A 21,458-nucleotide genomic window follows, 5' to 3' on the forward strand; every position below is an offset into this window, starting at 1 on the left:
TACCGTAGGACATGATCAACAAAGCAATTTAGCAGCCAGAGGAAGCCTGAGACGTTGCAAATGCGCGTCCTTAACCTCCGCTGGGATGTAATTTAATGTAAGATTGGCTTTGCTGGAAGGCTGTGGGCAGCGGCCTTAATCCGTCAGTTCCTGGTGCTAACAGTACTTGGGTGATTGCTTTCAATTAATGTTTAAACTACTTTGATTACATTAAGTAGGCGTTACCATAAGCATTTGTTGGAACAGGTCTGGTGACAGGCAATGGCGATTTAAAAAAAAAAATCACTTTGGACAAAGATTTAGAAATAATCATCAAAGCTGCTGCTGATTCGTGCTCCCCTTTCCCTCCCTGTCGGCTCCTCCCCCATCCCCAAGAGATTTACAGAAACCATCCTCCCAAACCTAAACTACTCAGGGCATTTGATTTGAGAGTGTGAAAGGGCACACCCAGTTGTCCTTTTACATAACGTGAATTAGAGCCACGCCAATGAGACCCTAGTGACCTCGAAGCATTAAAATAATTTTTGGGGAGGGTGCCTCGGTGGCTCAGTCGGTTGGGCATCCCACTCTTGATTTTGGCTCAGGTCACGATCCTGGGGTCATGGGATGGACCCCTCATCAGGCTCCATGCTCAGCAGAAAGTCTGCTTGAGATTCTCTCATATAAATAAAACCTAAAATGACAACAACAAATCCAACTGCCAAATTTGTACTGGTCTGGAATGAAACAGAGTTGCTGAGTATCGTGTCCTCACCGAAGGACTAGGGATACGTTATTTACTGAGTGTTTATTATGTGCCAGGCATTGAGCTAGCCAGTTGCATGCATATTTGGGGGGGTTTGTCGTTACAACAATCCTATGAAGCAGATTATTATTATCCCTGCTTTTTAGAGGACAGAATGCTGGACCTCAGAGAAGTTAAGTAACCTGGCCAGGGTCACACAGCCAATAAGCAGCGGAGCCTCTTTCCCCATGACGGATGGATACACCATGCCATGCGAGTTCACAGGCCCAACCACAAGTTGCTGAAGCAATGAGACTTGAAGGCCATTTTGGAAAGGTTGGTTGCCTTTTTTTTGAATCCTGAAAAGACCATCACTACCAGCCAGTGTTGTTGAGTCTTTAGCACCTCACCCTATATACCCCTGGAGCATCCGAAGAAACCCATTCTCTCCTGCTCTCAGGCCCCTGCACACCTACTTTGGCAGCCATCCCCATCTTCCTGGGACACAGATGCTGCAGTTTTGCACTGTGCAAAAGCTTTCAGGTGTGCTCACTGCCCCAAATCAAGACCCCAGAGAGGCATCTAGGACCCTTCCAGTCTAGTCTTAATCTCATCTCCCACTGCTTTCTTACACCCAGTCTAGATCCCAATGCCCATCCAGGTCATAAACTGCCCCTTAAACGTGGGTTATGCTGCCCTGCTCCGAAGTGATGCTCCTTTTCTGGGGCTGCCGCTGCCATTTGTTTACAGCTCAGTCTTCCTGGTATTTTATTTTCTTCCAGTCATGAACGAGCCTCTCAAAGCCAGGAACTGGATTTTATAATCTTTGTATAAAATCATAGAGCCCAGGCCAGTACTTCACACACAGTAACCTCTGCTCAGAAAGATTTCTGCAATAAACACACAAACCGATCTTATATCCAGGCAGAAGAAAACTTTAGAAAGCTCAGGACCCTTTCATAAGAGGGAGGACTGGCAGAAAGGAAGTTGTAATCCTATAGTCACTGCACATTCGGCGAACGCCATAATATGTGCCAGATATCACACTTCACCTTGAGGATGCAAACACTCACCAAAGAACCCCTGCTCTTACAGACGCAGTTGCAATGAAAGGTGACATTTGCTATAATAACGATGCAGGCGCGTCGAGAACACAAGGGAAAGAGGACTGAGGGAATCAGGGGGGCTTCTAAGAGGAGGCCAAGCCTACACAGAGCCTGGAAGGAGGAATTCGAGTGGCTGCAGAAGGGGTGTGGGAGTGAAAATTGAACAACAGCCTGGAAATATTCACAGGACTGTAAAGCTCAGAGTAGTGAGAGCATGCAGTGTGTGTGCATGCGTGTGTGTGTGTGTGTGTGTGTGTGTGCGTGCAGTGGGGGGAGAGGTGACAGGTGAGCAAGAGGGCTTCTCTAGGACAGCTCATGGATTCCCTGAAGGCATGATAAAGACCGTGGTGGGGGATTGGCCTCTCAACCCCCTAGGAGGAGAGGGCACGTAACCCGGCAGTTGACAGAGTGGGCTCTGGAGCCAGAAAGCCTGAGTGACAGTCGGATGTCATTTTCTAGCTGGGGGACTTTGGGCTAGTTACTCTCTGGGTCTCAGTTGCTTCATCTGCAAAATGAGAATCATCAGCCCTATCCCTTGACATGTGACCTCTAAATGACTGAGGACAAACATTACCTGGCACCCAAGAAAGCTCCATTTTTTTTGAAAAGCTATTGTCATTGCTCTGAAGCTCTAATAGAAGATAAAAATAAAATATTTCCTAGCTGCATTTTTATTAGCAAAAACACGTAGGATCTAAGATCCAACAGAGCCTGGACTCTAGAGCCATGCTACCTGGATTCAAAGTTAAGCAAGGTAATTCGGGGCAAGCTAGGTAATCTCTCTGTGCCTCGATTTTCTCATCTGTAAAAGAGGGTAATAATAATAGCAGCCACTTCTAGATTTGTTCTGAGCATTAAATAAATTGGTTGCGTGGACAAACACACTCAGAACCACACATTATGCATAGTCGTCATAAGAACTTATATCTTATAAGTTATAAGAACTTATTTACTGCATGCCAGCCACTGTTCTATTTTTTTTAATTTTTATTTATTTATGATAGGCACACAGTGAGAGAGAGAGAGAGAGAGAGAGAGAGAGAGAGGCAGAGACACAGGCAGAGGGAGAAGCAGGCTCCATGCACCGGGAGCCCGACGTGGGATTCGATCCCGGGTCTCCAGGATCGCGCCCTGGGCCAAAGGCAGGCGCCAAACCGCTGCGCCACCCAGGGATTCCCCCAGCCACCGTTCTAAATGCTCTTCATTTAATTATTATTATTTCTTATATGTGTGAAGCTAGCACCTGGAGGTCAGGGCTTCAAAACCTACTTGCTCAACCTCTGTAAAAAGAGGAGAATCATTTCTGCCTTTAGCTACTTATGTAAGAAGTAGTCTAGTCAAGGTAAAAAAAGAAAAATCTTATGCCCTTGTCCTAGAAAGGTGGGGTCCTAGAAAGTGGGCGGGGTCAGGTTGTCATCACCCCTGAGGTCATCCTGGAGGCCTCGCCCACGTCCAGGCCCACAGGGAGCTCACTTACCTTCGGGGGCAGTGGTGTCTTCAGAATTTTCCCTGCCCTGGTCAGCTTGGTTGGCAACTGCACTTCCGCTCTTTGTCCTTCGAAGAACACTCAGAGCTCGGTTGATTTTTTTAAAAGATCTGCTTCTGATCGTGGATCGCTCAAAGGGCCGTGCTGAGGACAAGAGACAAGGAGAAACAGCAGCTATACATTCACAGAAATCTGCTTTTATCTACACGTCTGGTCAGATATATATACAACAGCACAAGAACGGTGATCACTCCTAGGTGGTAATTTGCTTCCCTGCGCGGTCTCAGTTTTCTACAATGAAACATGTATGGATTGTTTAAAAACCTGCTTTTCTCTTTTGCTGGGCTGAACGTCGCAGCACTTCTCTCGAGCAGCAGGGATGGGAAGGTGCCGACACTGGCAGTGGTAAATCATCGGCCCTGGCTTGGCTCCTTCCACCAAGTTCGATTACACGTTTTTAATGATCTGAGGTACTTGTGGTTTCATTTCACTTTGGAGGATTGGACGTTGGATTGCTGCCAAAACTACCAGAATGATTTCCCCTTTAAAAAAACATTTCTAGAACTCTCTACAGTAAGTATTCCACAGAGGGCAATCTCAAGGCAAGGAGCCTGTTCCCAGACAACCACCCGTTTGACTCACCCCTAGTTCGGTTGCTCCGGCCAGAGTCCAATGGGCTGTCTGCTGGCTGACCATCCTCCACGGTGGACACGTAGGCAGGGTTGTCTAGGCCAGGCTCATTTGTCACCAAGGAGACGGTGGCAGTGGCAGAGACCTCTGGGGAGAGAGCTGTTGCCGTGAGGCTCACGCAGCCATCGGGGCAGCCATCTTGAGAGCGCCTCTTCTTGTCTTTGGTCAGGCCGTAGTGGGAAGCACCTTTACAGCTGTAACAAAAACCAGTGGGAGGTCAGAAAATGTGGCTTTGCTCATTGTTCAACCAGGCTTCTTCAAGTATACATGCTTGTTGCACTTGCAACGTGAGTTGTTTGCTCCTATGTTTGCTCCCCCCCACTCCCTTTATCACAGGGAGGTACTCAATATACACTCATCAGCTAAATAATTTAGTGGCTTCAGAAAAAAAATGCCAAAAGATGATTTTTGCATTCTCTTAAAGCTCTCTCTACACTGGTATCTACAAGGCCAGAGCTTGAGGCTGGCAGTCTTCAACTATGGACTTGGTCATTCCCTCCTGTTGGTGTTTATTTTGACCACAAAAGTCCTTAGTCACACTCAGTCCTTTCTTTTGGGTTTGGTTTCCAAAGCACTGAACATAAATACAAAGCTCCTCCCAGATTCCGTATTTAACTGTCCATGGAAACAGAATTGCCATCGCCACAAAGCCACAGGGGTTTACTCAGCATCAGTATTCTCTAGAGGCAAGCTTGCTGACTTCCATGCTCTACCTCTGGGCTGCTGGCCAGAACCAGGGGCCGGGGGCTCCTGTGTACTAAAATCCTATTCATTCTCATGTCTTCCAACATTAGGAAAGGAAAACTACATTCATGGTCTTTAAGAAAGGAAATGGTAATCGTCTATAACCATTCACTCTCCATGTTAAAGAGCAGACCCCAGGGCCAGGAGGCCAAGGTATAAGCTGATTTAGGTCCATATTTTGCTGTGAATGTACATCTACATGTCACTGAGAAAGTCATTTCAGCTCTTAGGTAGCGTTTTGGTCAGAAAATAGTGACAAGTTGATCATCTCATCCTACTGTGGTGAGCAAGTGGCAGTGGACAGTCACATCAGCTCCCACAATTGTTGGAAAGCAGAAATCATATGGGTGAGTCCCTTTAAGAAATGTCCATTTGCTTATAATGGATGGACTAATAATAAATTATTTTTTATCAGTTCCTTACAGAAAATCTTCTGTGGTTAAAAAAAAAAAAAAAGAAAAGAAAAGAAAAAAAGAAAATCTGTGGTTGAACTATTTTATTTTTTATTTATTTTAAAAATTTTATTTATTTATTCATAGAGACAGAGAGAGAGACAGAGACACAGACAGAGGGAGAAGCAGGCTCCATGCAGGGAGCCCGATGTGGGACTCGATCCTGGGTGTCCAGGATCAGCCCCAGGATGGCGGCACTAAACCGCTGAGCCACCCAGGCTGCCCAAGGTTGAGCTATTTTTTATTTTTTTTATTTTTTTTTATTTCTGATTTTATTTTATTTTATTTTTTTAATTTTTTATTGGTGTTCAATTTACTAGGTTGAGCTATTTTAAACACAGATCCTTTGAAAGCCTATTTGAAGTGATGTTTCTTCATGTTCTTACAGGTCAAAGGAATCAAACAGCAGTCTACAGTTGATATGCACACGATTTACATGACCTGTTGAAACATAGAGCTGGTGGATAGAATGACTTATTTTCTGCATCAGAATCCTTGCTCTGAAATTTACCTGTGTAATCTGGGGCAATTTTGTTAACCTGGTTAAATGTCCTCATCTGCACATACGTCTAGGGCTGCTGTGAGGTCGGGTCAATATTAGGTCTTGCCAAGATTTTAGAACCCTGCCAGATATACGGTATGTCATCACAAGATTGTAGCTACTTCCATAATTGGATCCATTCTAGGATGCTTGTTTGTTCATACTCTAACATCCTGAGATTAGAAATGCACGGGTGATGGAGGGAGTCCTGTAGCTTCTACTGCAAAGCTGCAGCCATGATGCAGAGGTCATTATCTGAGCAGGGCAAACACAGTCACAGGTGACCATCTTGTAACTTCCATTGAGTTGTGTCCATTCTTTGTGCTACGTCGTTGAATTTACTTGCCATTCGATGTCTTTCTTAGAAAAGATTACATTATGGTTCAGCACTGAAAAGAAAAGTTAACTGTATATATAGAAGTCTCTAAAAACAGCAGTGGCATGTAAGTTTGATGTTGATAAAGCAAATATTCATTGTCAGGAGGAAGACAGCAATGCTATATTTTCTTGTAAAGAGACAAGGAAATGCTTTATTTGCTTATAAAGGAAGATGTCCCCAAGGAGATAAAAAAAAAAGTGGTGTTATATTTTGTTACTGAGATCATTCAAAAGGACTGGCCTATTTCATGCCAAACAATACAACTAGAGGGCAGGAGAGGTCACCAAATTTGTCTGAATGGATTTCAAAACCATAAGCGTCTGACGTGACCAATCCACACACTGCAGGGAAATCTTTAAAGGTGTTTTAAAATAATTTAACCAGTCAATTTTTAAAGCTGTTGGTACATAAAATATGTTTCTTATGAACAACGGCATCTTAGATTTGATGAAATGTGGTTTTATTTTATTTTATTTTATTTTATTTTATTTTATTTTATTTGAAATGTGGTTTTAATATTAGTAGAAAAGGACTTTGGTTATACAATCCTATACCCTTATCTTCTAAAAGATGAAACAGGCCTCCAGTTTTTAATGCTAGTCTTTCCCCTCACTGAAAGAGTTTAAGCTGTTTGCATGAATTGGTAAGGTTTTACTGTTCTGATTAGCTACTTTGGCTTAAAATTGTTCTGCTTAAAAATAGCAAAGTAGTTGATACGGGAAACTAAAAAAATTGGAAGAATCACTGTGTGATGGAAAAAATAAAAGCCAGCATGCATTTGAACAGCTCCAAAGTCATAAATACATGAGTGGAACACTTCTACACAAGCCAACAATATTTGGTTAGCAATGCATGGGAAGGAAGTTCCTAGACTATTAAGTTGGACTGGGAACAGCCTTTCTTTTCTTGGGGGCAGCAATGCCCTTGACCATGTGCCCGGCCAGAGCAGGAAATGAATTTTCCAGTTGGACAAATGGCTGGTAAGGGCACAAGCCATGGCTTCTTGGGAGGATATAGCACATCCCAATGGAACAAAGGGACATCTTATTTTGCTGCCGCATTCATGTGGAGGATATTTAAAATATCTCAATCTAAAGAGCATACCATTAAGAAATCATTGCTGTTCCAAGTCCTTGGGGTTCCAGAGTCACATGTTTTAGTCTAGGAAAAGAAAACCTTATAAAATGGGTAAGTAACCTTCCCTTTGCCTCATATCGTAGCTGTCTTTATGACAGCTGGGGTTGGGGGTGGGTACAGAATCTAGATTTAAATGTCCAGACTCATATGCCTTGAATAAAAAATGTTCTGCTAAAGCAACTCATAATTGTGTGATGCTGCTTGCTCCAGTTTCTTGGCTTAGCTTGAATCCAAGGCACAGAATGATCTATGAAGGTAGCAGGTTGTACTCACTAATTATCTCTTTTGTGGTGACTAATACTGAGGGCTCTTGATTTATAAGCACAAAAGAGGGGAGGAGTGGGGAAGAGCTGATTAGCATTGGCCAGTACAGGAACATACAGTGAACCTTGGGTTGTGTTCAAAGCAAGCAGGATTTATTCTCCCTTTTAGTTATCCTAAGTACTAAGTACTCTCAGGTGGTGATGGGTGATGGCCATGAACTTGAAGGATGAACACAAGGAACATAAAAAAACTATTTTTCAAACAAACTGTGCACTTTGGATATGCCATCTGTTCAACAAAGCAACTCTGAATCATTTTTTTTTGTAATAAGGGGATCCTGAACTCTTATATCAAAGTTAGCAGAGGTAAATCAGCTTTAATATAAGAATGTGGACAATGGGGGGGATCCCTGGGTGGCTCAGCGGTTTAGCACCTGTCTTTGGCCCAGGGCTTGATCCTGGAGACCTGGGATCAAATCCCACATCAGCCTCCCTGAATGGAGCCTGCTTCTCCCTCTGCCTGTGTCTCTGCCTCTCTGTCTCTCATGAATAAATAAATAAATAAATCTTAAAAAAAAAAAAGAATGTGGACAATGGATGTGCCATGGAATTGTTTGTTTGCTTGTTGTTTTCTGTTTTTATTTTGCAAGGGGATGGGGAGCAAGAAGAGGAAATGAACCCCTTTCTTGAAAAATTCCTGAGTCCATGAGTTTGCTAGTTAAAGGAGTTAACCCGAAGCACGCTAGACCCCAACATAATTCACAGAGGCTCTGATGGGGTGTCCTGCTGAATTTACCCAACTAGGAAGCATCAGCTGTTTTGCAGTGGAGGACTCCCTTCTGACAGTGAACTTATCCACTTAGGATAGAAGAATATACATTATCTGTAAGAAAGAGAGCCTCAATATCTCATCATAATAGTCTGGCTAACTACACAGCTTCCCTTTGATCTAACTTCCCTCACATTCTTTCTCTCTTTGCTCACTTCTGAAATAGGTAAACATCAAGTCTGTTCTTCACATTGAGTTAATTAATTACCCAGTCTGATCCTACTTTAAGCCAAGACTTGCAAACTCATATGCTAGTGAAGTGAGGGAACTAGGATGGTCGGACCCGGTGAGGACCATGGTGAGCAGTGCTGCTCCATTTCAAGGGTCTAGAAGCTGTTATGGGCCTTCACTGGTCCCTATATCAAGAAGACCAGCCTGAGAGCAATTAAGTAAGAAAAAGGAATAAAATGCATCCAAACTAGACAGGAAGAAGTAAATCTGTCACTATTTGCAAATGACATGATATTATAGAAAACCCTAAAAATTCCACCAAAAGACTATTAGGACTAATCAATGAATTCAGTAATGTTGCAGGATATAAAAATCAATATACAAAAATCTGTTGTGTTTCTACTTACTAATAATTTCTGATAATTCATTAAGAAGACAGTTTCACTTATAATTGGATCAAATGAAATAAAATACCTCAGAATAAATTTAACCCAAGAGATGAAAGATTTGTACACTGAAAACTATAAGACACTAAAGAAATTGGAGATGGTGGGACGCCTGGGTGGCTCAGCGGTTGAGCGTCTGCCTTTGGCCCAGGGCGTGATCCTGGAGACCTGGGATTGAGTCCCATGTTGGGCTCCCTGCATGGAGCCTGCTGCTCCCTCTGCCTCTTTCTCTGTGTCTCTCATAAATAAATAAAATCTTAAAAAAAAAGAAAAGAAATTGGAGATGGTACACATCAATGGAAAGCTATTCTGTGCTCATGGATTAGAACAAAACTGCTAAAGTGTGCAACCACTTACAGCAATCTCGATTCGATGCAATCCCTATTAAACTTCCAATGCCATTTTCACAGAAATAGAATAATCTAAAATTTGTATGGAATCACAAGAGACTTCCAAGACCCAAAGCAATCTTGAGAAAGAACAAAACTGCAGACATTGTGCTGCCTGATTTAAAACTATTTTACAAAGCCATAGCAAGCAAAACATTATAGTATTGGCATAAAAACAGACATATGAGTCTATGGGAGACAGTAGAGTCCAGAAACTCATGTATATATGGTCAATTAATTTATGACAAAGGTGGCAAGAATACACAGTGAGAAAAGCGCAATTTCTTTAATAAATGGTGCTGGGAAAACTGGACAGCCACACGCAAAAGAATGAAGCTGGACCACTATTTTGTACCGTATCCAAAAATTAGCCCAAAATGGATGAAAGACTTGAATGTAAGGCCTGAAACAATACAAATCCTAGAAGGAAACATAAGCAGTAAGCTCCTTGACATCAGTCTTGGCGACGACTTTTTGGACCTGACACCAAAAGCGAAGGCAACAAAAGCAAAAATCAATACGCAAGACTACATCAAACTAACAAGCTTCCTAACAGCTGAGGAAACCCTCACCAAAATGAAGAGGCAAACTACAAAATGGAAGGAAATATTTGCAAATCATAAAGCTGATAAAGGGTTAATCTCCAAAACACATACAGGAGTCATACAACAGCAGGAAACAATCAGATTTAAAAGGGACATATACAGATGGCCAACAGGTACATGAAAAGATGCTCAACATCACTAGTCGTTCAGGGAGATGCAAATGAAAACCACGATGAGAGATTCTGTCACACTTGTAGAATGGCTGTTACTAAAGACCAAGAACTAAGTATTGGTGAGGATATGGAGAAAAGGTAACCCTGTGTGCTGCTCGTGGGAATGTAAATTGATGCAGCCACTCTGGACAACAATATGGAGATTCCTAAAAAAAAACCTAAAAATAGAACTACTATATGATCCAGCAGTTTACATCTAGGTATTGATCTGGAAAAAAAAAAAAAAGAAAAAAAACAAAATAAAACAAAAAACCCCACACCAATTCAAAAAAACATCTGCACCGATGTTCCCTGCAGCATTATTCACAAAAGCCGAGAAATGGAAACCACACAAGGGTCCATCAATGAATGATCAGGTAAAGAAAATGTAGTATATATACAATAAAACATTACTGAACCATAAGAAAGAAGGAAATCTTGCACTTGTGACAGCAAGTGGACCTTGAGGGCATTATGGTAAGCGCAGTAAGTCAGAGAAAGACAAATATTGTATGATCTCATTTGTATGTGGAATCTAAAACAACAGTAGCAAAAACAAAATCAAAATACCCCAAAGCTTCTAGAAACACATTGGGGGTTGCCAAAGAAGGGATGTGGGGATAGGTAAAATGAGTAGAGGGAATAAAAAACATACAAACAGCTGTTAAAAAATTAAAAAGAAGTCACGGGGAGGCAATGTATATAGCATGGTGACTAGTAAATAATACTGTATTGCATAGTTGGAAGTTGGTAAGAGAGTAAATTTTAAAATTCCTCATCCCCAAAATAAAAATTTAAAACTACGCAGAGGATGGATATTCACTAGACTTCACTAGATCATTTCGCAATATCAAATAATTACGCGGTACACTTGGAATTAATCACTAATAGAGTTATATGTCAATTAACTACCTCAATTTCTACCTCAAAGAAAAAAAAAAAAACAGCCCAGTGCTGCTGGAGTGAAAACTTTATAAGCTGAAATCCAGTTTCTGATGTCAACTTGTAAAAATCAAGAGACTGTACAACAAAGTCAACATTTTAAAAACCATTGTGCGGGCCAAACAAAACACACCCATAGGCCAGATCTATCTCAAGAGAAGACAATTTCTACCTCTGGGGATTAGAAATAAAATAAAAAAGAAACAAGTAAAAACAAAAACCAAAACCCCAGCAAAACCCCAACCACCCAGCCAATGTGACTTGGTCAGACCCATTTCTCTCCTTTCAGTCCTCTTTGAAGCAGTGCTACCCTCCCTTTACTTTTTCCCCCATCTCCCCCTGTCCCCACTGAGTGAGGGTGTGTGCACGCATACATAGGACAGATGGCTCTAGAAGGGGCATCCCTTTCAAGATCTGCCCCAGCCCTATTTCTGACCCAAGCTTGAGGAGACTGAATTCCCAGATGTTTGTCTCTCAGTCCTGGGAGAGCTAATGACTTGCCCCAAGCTACTGCTTAATGGGACAGGGAGCCATCCAACCCTAATGGATGTGTTCACTCTTTCAGGCAGTGAATCGAGCTGGGGGGTGCGGGGAGCTCTGGAGGGAAGCAAGCTCTCCTGCCGGTGGCAGGGTCTTCGGCTTCAGCTGCTCCACTGAAAGGATGAGTGACTCAACTTTGGCTCCAGGTCCTTGGGGCCAGGCCAGGAAACTGCTGCAAGAGATGTGGGCCACCGTGAGATAGCAGGCCCTCGGTGTCCTTGGGCAAGGCAACAGGAGGGGGACAGGCCATTGAAATTCTCAGCGACCCTTAGTGCTTTGGCTCCGAGAAGGCCTTTATGAAGGTGCTGGTGGCTCTGCACCAGAGGGTGGGCCTAAGACATGCGTACTCCATCTCCTGTGCTCCCACCCCAACCCTCCTGACCCTGGACCCCCCTTGCTTCGCAACACGACCCAGCCCGTCTCCCTGCTCCCGGTCTTCCTCCCCAGCCAGTCCATACTAAACTAACCAACACAATGTATTTTACTCAAAAATTTCCTGTAGAAATATTTTTCACTGCATTACAGATAGTCCCAAGTCCTCGTGCTGACGTTCTAGGCCTTGTCCCATCTGTATGGATCATGGGCTCACCCCCGAAAGGGGTTGGGAAGAAGACAGTTATTGCCTATTGATCTACTGTGTACCATGTTACACGCTACGTGTGTTGCCTTCCTTAACCCTCCCGACTGTCCTGTAAATTCTCATTATGTCACCTCCACTTCACAGGTGAGGACACAAGCCAACAGGGAAGAAAGCCTTGTCTAGGTTCACAGGGTGGAGCTGGGATTTGAATCCAGCCTGCGGGGCTCCATGCCTTCTCCCCTCCTGTGGCCTGGCCCCCAGCCTGGATCCTCCCCGGCTCTCCAGGCTCATATATCAACCTGCTTCCTCCATGTCTTCACTTCCACGTCTCACAGGTCCTTGAACTCAACATATCCAATCATCCTAAGCTTCCCTGCCAAACCAACTCTTCTCACATCTTCCCTGTTTTATTGAACAGCACCTCACATCCTTCCTGTTGTTCAGGCCAAAAACCTCAGTGTCATCCCTGAGTCCTTTCTGTCTCTCAGCACTTCAAATACAACCAAGAAGATATATCCAGAATCCAACTACTTCTCATCACTTCCACTGCCACCATCCTGGTCCAAGCGACCATCATCAATCCCTGGATCATGGCAACAGCCTTCTATGGGGCTTCCCTGCTTCTACACTTGTCCTCCTTTCCCCATCTATTCTCCATAGAGCACAAGGTACTTGTAAAGGCTCACAAGGTCCTGTGTTCTCTGTCCTGTGACTCCCTGCCTTCATCCCCACCCCTCACTCTTTCACCCCCTGCTGGTTCTCCCAGGGCCCAGCCCATTCCTGCTTTGGGGGGCTTTGCATTCTGCTGTTGCCCCTACCTGGAACACTCTCTCCAGGTTCCCACCTGGTCTGCTTCCTCATTTTCAGGTCTGTGATTAAAATCCACCTTTCCTGACCACTCAGAGCAACTTTTTTTTTTTTCCTCCCTGGCGCATCCTATCCCACGCCCTCTCCCCTGCTTATTTTTTTCTCTACAGAATGCAAGCTCCCAAGGGAGGTTGGGAAGAGCCTAGTTCCATAATTTAGCCAATAGAACTCAATTGTGAAGTCTTGATCCTTCTAGGCATGTAATAACTTCCTCATTGGTACTCGTACTAGTGCTGGGGGAAGAGTTAGCTCATGGATTCCCATGTTACTTGCCACCTACCTTCGAGGCACATTAGCTCTACCCCCGCTAACCAGTTAGCTCAGGGCAAGTCTTGTTCCAGGGGCTATAAAGGGACAAAGTCTGGTCACCCAGGTGCCTCTCAGAAGGTCTGAATAGCATATACGTTTCCTAGGGCAGGCATCCAGTCAACATTTGTTGAGTTGTACTAAACAACAGTCACCCTTCTGGTGTTCCATTTATTGAAATTATCAAACTGGGAATGGCTGGATTCATCCTCATGGTCCTGAGAACACATAATTATCACAGCTGATCGTGATAAGATGTGGGTCTCCTTCTTCCCTCAGCAAGCTCATGATGTTCCTTTTCATTGCCCTCACTCCAACTCAAGAGGAGAAAATGAAAGAGAAGAGGGGAGATCTTTTTTTTTTATTCTTCTGCTTTTCACTTACTTCCCTAATAACTTTCATAGGATTTTATTTGATATGGATTTTAAAACTATTACACACATAGTAGAACTAAGTAATAGCTATCATACACCACCTTTTGATGGATTATGCTGGTAGAGCAGGCAAGTGACTTTAAAATGCTTTGTTTTCCATTCAATATACACTTAGGAAATTCTTCCTGAGAAAGATGGCATAGCAAGGCAACAAAACCACAGACTTTTGAGTTTAAGACATCTGGGTGGGAATCCTAGGTCTGCCATCTTCCTGCTCTGTGACAAATTCCGTAATCTCTGAGCCTCATTTCCCAGATGTGCACACCAACGTTTACTGTAAGATTTCAAGATCCACGTAAAGGATCCAACAGGATCTGGAACAGAGGAGCAATAAGCAGTAACTAGCATAGTTATTATATATTAGGCACGAAGTGAGACACTACGGATGCAAAAAAAAAAAAAGGATACAACTCTACACAGCGTATGCATTCAAGGTGATGAACATGAAAACTGAAAAATCCCCATGTCACGTTATCTGAGGGACACAGAGGTACGAGCCAAGTGTGGAGAGATTAGAGAAAGTGGCCACTCGCTGTGCTTGGAAGCAACCGGGGAAGGCTCCCAGAGCACAGGAAGCTGGAGCTGAGTCTAGAAAAATGAAGGACATTGATCCAGCAGTCTAGATATGAATGCTACATTCAGAGGCCCCAAGGAAGCAAGTACATGGCAGGAGCCAGCATCATTGGGTTCACAGGGACTCTGTCCCAAGGGACATTGACAGGGGGAAAAAACAGAGCTGAAGGGACACCGAGGAGGACAGATACTGGGAGTGTGCAGGGGATAAAGACCCAAGGCAACTGATTCCATAATCCACTTCCGAGGTTCGGCAGGATTAAGCTGTGCCTGTGGGGGCAGGAGATAACTGGGCAGTGAGAAATCTGATGCCAACACTGGAAAGGGCAAGAGGGAACCCAAGGGATGAGTTGAGTGTAGAAGGCTCAAAGTCACCTCCTTAGAGACTCCGTTGATCTAAAATAGGCCACACCTCTCCCACCAGTGCCTGATTTCACTTCCTTAACATCTTAGGAAATTTATTTTGTATGTTTACTTGCTTCCCTTGTAAAGATAGGTCTCCCCCGAAAAGGACATCACTTCCACGAGATTAAAAATCCAGCTCGTCTTGCCCACCATGACATTCTCGACACTGTGCTGACAGCACTCATGGATGTGGGTATGTCAGCAGCCTGAGAGATTTGGGAAATGGCCATTTTTTTTCTTCCTTTTTTAAGACACCTTTTGTTTATGCTTTGAATTGTGCTGGCCCAGTTAGTTTTTTTCTCTTGATGAATTTTATTGAGGGATGATTGACGTACAACATTATTAGTTTCAGGCATACAACACAATTTGATACTTGTACATATTATGAAATGATCGTGATAAGTCTACTTAACATCCATCACCCATGCAGTGACAGTTTCCTTGTAATATGAACTTTTGAGACCTACTTTGAGTAACTTTAAAATATGCAATACAGTACTGCTAACTAGAGTCGCCCCGTTATATGTTAATCCCCGTGGCTTATTTTGTAACTGGAAATTTGTGCCTTTTTATACCCTTCACTCATTTCACATATCCACCTGCCCTCCTGTTCTCTGTATCTAGGAACTTGTTTTTTGTTTTGTTTTTTTTAATACACATAAGTGATATCATACGGTATTTGTCTTTGACTTATTTCACTTAGCATAATGCCCTATGCTATGTTTTTCCTTGCCCCTTTTGTTAGAGGCAGAAGGTTTATACTTTTAGTTGTGCTGGCCCAGATGTGTTTTTATTTGTTGCAGGCTGCCTTGATTCTTTTTTTTTTTTTCCGAAGAAGGCAGGCTATATATTTTAAAGACATGATGACTAGTATTTCATGATCCGTTTACTGCACAGTACTAGAAATTCTTGTGTTTAAGATAAAAATAAATGTATCAATCATCATCTTCCAAAAAGTCCCATTTGAGCTCCCTGAGCCCACCCTCGAACAGGACCCACCCTTACGAATTAATCCTGATCATGTTACTTGGACAAGACTCAAGGAACAGTAATACCACTCCTATTAATAGGATTCCTCTGCTTCTCAGGCAGCCTGGTCCTAAGCATATGCTCTCCCTAGGGACCTTCCTGGGTCCAGATTGGATATTTTCTAGAATTCACACTCACTATACCTGCACCTTCTTCAATAATCTCTTTGGACGAAAAATGTTAGGTAAAGTCATTCGTCCTTGTCTGGACTACTTTGGCTCCTTCCCTAGGTTAAAACCCATGTCCTCTGGGGTCGAATTACATGGCTGCTCACAAAGCTACTAGAAACTATACATGAAAAAAGTCATTAGCACTTTAGTGTAGTCACAGGGGACGTCAGCATTAGTTAATAAGTAAAAGAGGTCATCAGTTGGTCAAGCCCACCCTTTGGGAATTTGTTTAGACCCTAAGTATGAACTTGAGCCTGAAAGACCCCCTCGCCCCCTGGGGGGAGCTGATGGACTTCTTACATCACCACCAACCACATACTCCTTCCTCTCATTAGTCCCTTTCTTCTGCCTCCAAACCACTAGGGAAAATGTCCCCAGCAATTCCAACCACCCCTGCCTCACTTGTTAATGAATACCAGAAAGGGAAAATTAAAAACACACTGGAAAGCAACGGGGAAATGCAGGCCTAGCCTTGGGCAAGGAACACCAGCCTCTTGACTTGGGCACAGTGAAGTGGGGAGAGGTGCAGGGGGCTCTTGAGGTAGACTCAGCTCAGAAAACAAACGAGTCTGATGGACAACTTAAGCAAGTGCACTTGACTCAGTTTACCCAAGACGCCAATAGGTTCCTATAGTGATCTATGGGACAGATGGCCCACTGCTGCGCACACATTAGAAACAGTTGGCCAGTCTCTGCATGGTGTCAGTATTTTGAAGTAGATACTCTTAACCTCATGTGAGCGGCTCTCCTTTTCTATTTTTTCTATTTGTTTATAGAGTTAGGTCTGCAAGATAATCTGTGGCTACACTTTTTTATTCTTTAAATCCCAACTCACAGTTAATAACTTACAATTACTGCCAGCACATACGGTATACTTACTATGGACCAGGTGCTAGTCTACATGCTTTGCACATATTAGCCCATTCAGTCCTCACCTCATCTCAATGACGGAGATCCCTTTCACCATTTGCCAGTGAGAGATTAAGGCACAGAGAGATTAAGTAATTCTCCTAAGGCCACTCAGCTGGTAAGTAGAGGCACTGAGATGTCAACCCAAGGCTTTCAATTGAGGCAGGCGCCTTAGGTCTATAGCATACCATGCATCCAGGTCACTGAGGGTTTAGAGATGACTGCAATGCAGGAGGCAGGGAAAATGCAAAGAACCTTAGAAGGAGGTTATTTATAACCTTATATTCTTTTTTTAAAAAAAAACTATTTTAGGGACGCCTGGGTGGCTCAGTCATTGAGCATCTGACTTTGGCTTAGGTCGTGATCCCAGGGTCCTGGGATCGAGTTCCACATCGGGCTCCCTATGTGGAGAGCCTGCTTCTCCCTCTGCTTGTGTCTCTGCCTCTCTCTGTGTGTCTCTCATAAGTACATAAAGGAGATCCTTAAAAAAAGATTTTAAAGACAAAGGAGTGAGAGAGGAGGGATGAGTGGAAGAAGACAGAGGGAGAGGGAGAGGATCTCAAGCAGACTCCCCACTGAGGTGGAGCCCATTGCGGGGCTCCATCCTAGGACCCCGAGAGCATGACCTGAGCTGAAATTAAGAGCTGGATGCTTAACCGACTGAGCCACCTGGGAGCCCCATATAACCTTATATTCTTTACTACCGTATATCCACAGTCAACTCCTGAGTGGTGCTATGAAGAATGCAAAAAGCTGGAGCTGCCAAGGGTGGCCCGTTGGCATCCTTAGGTTTGCAGTTGACAGGCATGAGCAGTGAGCTTTGTGTTCCTTATGCCTTTGCTTTTGCCAGGTCAACAAGGCCATGTCTGTAGAGCATATTGGTGGGTTGGTGGGTGGGGGAGGCAGGTATAGTGGTCCCCAAATGCCCTTTACTTGCTGTCTCCCTGCCATTCTTCCTCTCCCCCCTGCAAAAAAAAAAAAAAAAAAAACAAAAAAACAAACCCACCTAATTATCTCCAAGAATATGTATGGCCCCAAGCATCCTAAGAAACAGAGGCTTAAAATGATCCTCTCAGAGCAGGTGAGCATCTGTAGGTGATCTGTTCCTCTTTTAGGTGGAGCCCCTTAGTCCAGGTATTCATATTAAAATGTACAGTAGAAATACACCACATTTGGGTAGAAAAATTGGATTTCCAATACTCTCCCCCTTATCTACTGTCTCGCTTTCCATGGTTTGCTACTTGCGGTCCACGACAGTCAGGAAACAGAGGGTCCTCCTCCTGACAGGTGGTTAGAAGGTCAGCAGTCGCTGGGTGCTACACCATGCCTGTGTCATTCACCCCCCTTGTCACCTGGCATTTCATCATCTCACTTTGTCACAAGAAGAACAAGGGTACCATAGAGTAAGATTTTGAGAACGAGATCATGCACATAAGTCACAGTATATTGTTATAATAATACTATTGTATTATTGGTTAATATTTTACTGGGCCTAATTTATAAATTATACTTTATCACAGGGGTGTATGGATAGGAGAACATAGTACATAGAGGGTTTGGCGCTACCAGCAGTTTCAGGCACCTGCTCCGGGTCTCAGGATGTATCCCCTGTGGAGAAGGGGATGCTACTGTTGGGAGGCCTGGGAGGCTCAATGGTTGAGCATCTGCCTTCGGCTCAGGTCCTGATCCTGGGGTCCTGGGATCGGATCCTGCATCGGGATCCTTGCAGGGAGCCTGCTTCTCCTTCTCCCTCTGCCTATGTCTCAGCCTCTCCCTCTCTCTCCCTGTGTCTGTCATGAATAAGTAAATACAATCTTTAAAAAAGGGGGGAGGATGCTACTGTGTCAGAGGGAGAAGAGAAGCGGACCTACCTGTCCCACACTTGCTAGGGGTACATTCTCTCTCCTATTAATAGCAAGTCAAAGCATCACCTCTGTGCTTGATCTTTATCATGAGACACGGTATCGTGGCTTATTCGGAGCAAATACTGCCCCAGCTGGGCGCTAGCATTCCCATTTTACAAATGGGACAAATGAGGCAGAGATAGGGTAAGCGACTTATCCAAGAGGACGCAGCAGTAAACAAAGGAGCTGTGAGTCACACACACTTCCTCAGTCTGGGGCTTTGCTGTCCATTGAAACCAGGAAGCTGTCAAGTTGTTCTACGATAAAGAAACACGCGTAGTCCTTAATGTAGGTCAGGAAGGTCTCAGCACTTTACCTGCTTTCATTTACTCCTCCCCACAGCAGAATGAGGTAGCTGATGTTATCCCCATTGTGCAGATGCGGAAACCTGACACAAAAGTTCCCATGCCCAGGGTTACGCAGTTGATGTCGAAGGGGACCAAACATCCCTGTTTGCCTAGGACTGACTGGGGGCCTGGGGATGAGAGATTTCCAGGTCGGTTTTTTGTTTGTTTTATTTTTTAAAGATTTTTATTTATTTGAGAGCAAGAGAAAGAGCGGCGGTGGGGTTGGGAGGATGTGGGGGTGGCGGAGGAGGAGCAGAGGCAGAGGGACAAGCAGATCTGCACTGAACACAGAGCACAACACAGGGCCGATCCCACAACCCTGAGATCAGGACCCGATGGAAACCCAGAGTCCACCGCTTAAACCGACTGAGCACCCAGGCACCCCAAGGGATTTCCAGTTTTAAAACTAGGTCGGCCCCATGGCCCTTCCTCTAGGTCTTTTCCCTTTTCATTGATTTTTGTCATGATTTAATAGGAACGAGCTGTGTGGGCCTATGGTGGTTTCAGGTGTCCCCCTCCCTCTGCATGTGTTCACACACACACACCCTCTTAGAAGGGTGTCCAGACGGCCACCCTTGAACTTGGCACCGCACCTTGCAGGTCCAGGCCTCACGGAATTCCAGGGCTTCCAGGAAGTGGAAGAATCGACAACACTGTTTAGTTAGCAAGAGCCCAGCGGGTAGCCAGGAGCGCCTGAGAAAGACCAGTACTGCTCCCTGGGGTGACCACTCCGATTCTGAAGCTCCAGCCAGATGTGAAGTTGACAGTGGTTAATGAAGGATGGTTGAGGGCTCAGGCACAGTCCAGATGCCAGGTCAATTCTTCACAGAGACGTCGGAATAGTTTATCCATTCCGAGTCTCTGGCATCCTCAGGGTCACGGAGTTGTTTTCCTGGACACGTTGGAGGAGGCAGTGCAGACAATCCTCATGCCACAGATGATTTGAGTTTTCCGTCCACTGTCCATGGACCTGGGGAGTGTGCGGTGGGGGGTGGGCGGGGGAGGTTGTCTTTCTGGTTAACGCTCGGTCTCTGCAACTCTTGGTTCCATTCAGAACTTATCATCTTTACCCCCAAAACACTTGGAAATAACCCACATTTGGCTTCTCATTTTCGGGAAACTGGGCTACGGATCAACTGTACTTTCTATTTCAGGAGGGACTAGGAAATGTTTTTAGGGTAACTGGGAAAGGGTGGATTTCATAGTGGTGAGGGTTTTTAAATATCAGACTGCTGCCCAGTGAGTTTTTTTGACTGGCTAGGAAAGCAGCCTAGCTTTCCATCCGCTCAGGGGGAGTCCTTTCTGAGGGCCTCGAGTTTGGGGGAGCCTGCACAACCCCGGGGGGCTGTCCGGAGGTGATGGCTTGGTGTGGGGGTTGGGGGTGCGAGACGACAGTATGACCTTTGAGTGGAAATCATTCCCAGACATTTTTAAAGCATTTCCTTCATTCCTCAAAGTGCATTCCCCTCTAGCTCTTAGGGTAACTATGAAATGCCGGACACTGTCTCGGGGCCCTTCATGAGCTGGGTGTGTGGAGCCCTCCTGGACATACTACTTGACCCTCAGATGTTGAGAAAGGGTGCTCTTCCTCACCCTAAGACTGTGTCATGCAAAGATTTTTGGCTCTTTTGGGCCAAATCTTTCTGCATGAAACAAAAATCCTGATTTTATCTGCTAGTTTCTGTTTGCTAAAGGAGCCTCCTCTTCCCTCTCAATATATTGAAAGGAAACCACCTCCCCCCTCCTGTGAATCCTATTTCCTTTCCCCCAAATCGTGTTATGTAAACAGAGGGAAGGGATGCTTCTATTCACAGGAAAAGTGGGGGGCCGGGTTATTTATGTACTTCTTGGATCACTGAAGGCCTCTCCTTTCTCCACCTCTCTCCTCAGGCCCACCTTCCGCCTGTTGCTCTGCTCCATTCCTTTGGATTGGCACAGTTGCCCCACTAGACAAGGCTCTCTGCCGTCGAGCACATCTACAAACTGTCAAACTGTCCCTCCTCACGTCACCACAGGTTTATTGACCAAGCTGGCTCCTCACCTGGAAGGGCCGCCTTCCAAACAAATCAACCTCATTTACCCAGAGCCTGCCCCCAATCCCAGTTTCTCCTTTGAAGTGTCAGAGGAATCTCTCTTCTCTCATTCATTCATTCATTCCGCAGATACTTGAGTGATGGCTAAAGTCCACCAAATGTAAGGCTCAAGGCGAGGTGCTCCGAAGACTCTTCCCTCTCAGCAATGTAGCACAGAAGACAGACGGGCAGACAAAGTACAGTATGTGCTGCATTCGTCTTACTCCAGGTCTTCGGTGTTTGCTACACCCTGACACAGCGCTGAT

General features: G+C 44.5%; 1 protein-coding gene across 5 annotated transcripts in view; it reads right to left on the reverse strand.

The window, feature by feature from the left end:
• The window catches only part of LNX1 (ligand of numb-protein X 1), a 174,934-nt gene that overhangs the window by 31,573 nt on the left and 121,903 nt on the right, over nucleotides 1-21,458 (reverse strand). For all 5 annotated transcript variants that reach the window (XM_049092957.1, XM_049092958.1, XM_049092956.1 and 2 more), the window contains 2 exons: nucleotides 3,959-4,200; nucleotides 3,308-3,460 (listed from right to left, as the gene is read on the reverse strand). In XM_049092957.1, coding sequence (XP_048948914.1) covers nucleotides 3,308-3,460; nucleotides 3,959-4,200 — 395 coding nt within the window. The remainder of the gene's footprint in view (nucleotides 1-3,307; nucleotides 3,461-3,958; nucleotides 4,201-21,458) is intronic.

The sequence above is a fragment of the Canis lupus genome, chromosome 13 (assembly GCF_003254725.2).
Source record: "Canis lupus dingo isolate Sandy chromosome 13, ASM325472v2, whole genome shotgun sequence".
Lineage (NCBI taxonomy): Eukaryota > Metazoa > Chordata > Mammalia > Carnivora > Canidae > Canis > Canis lupus.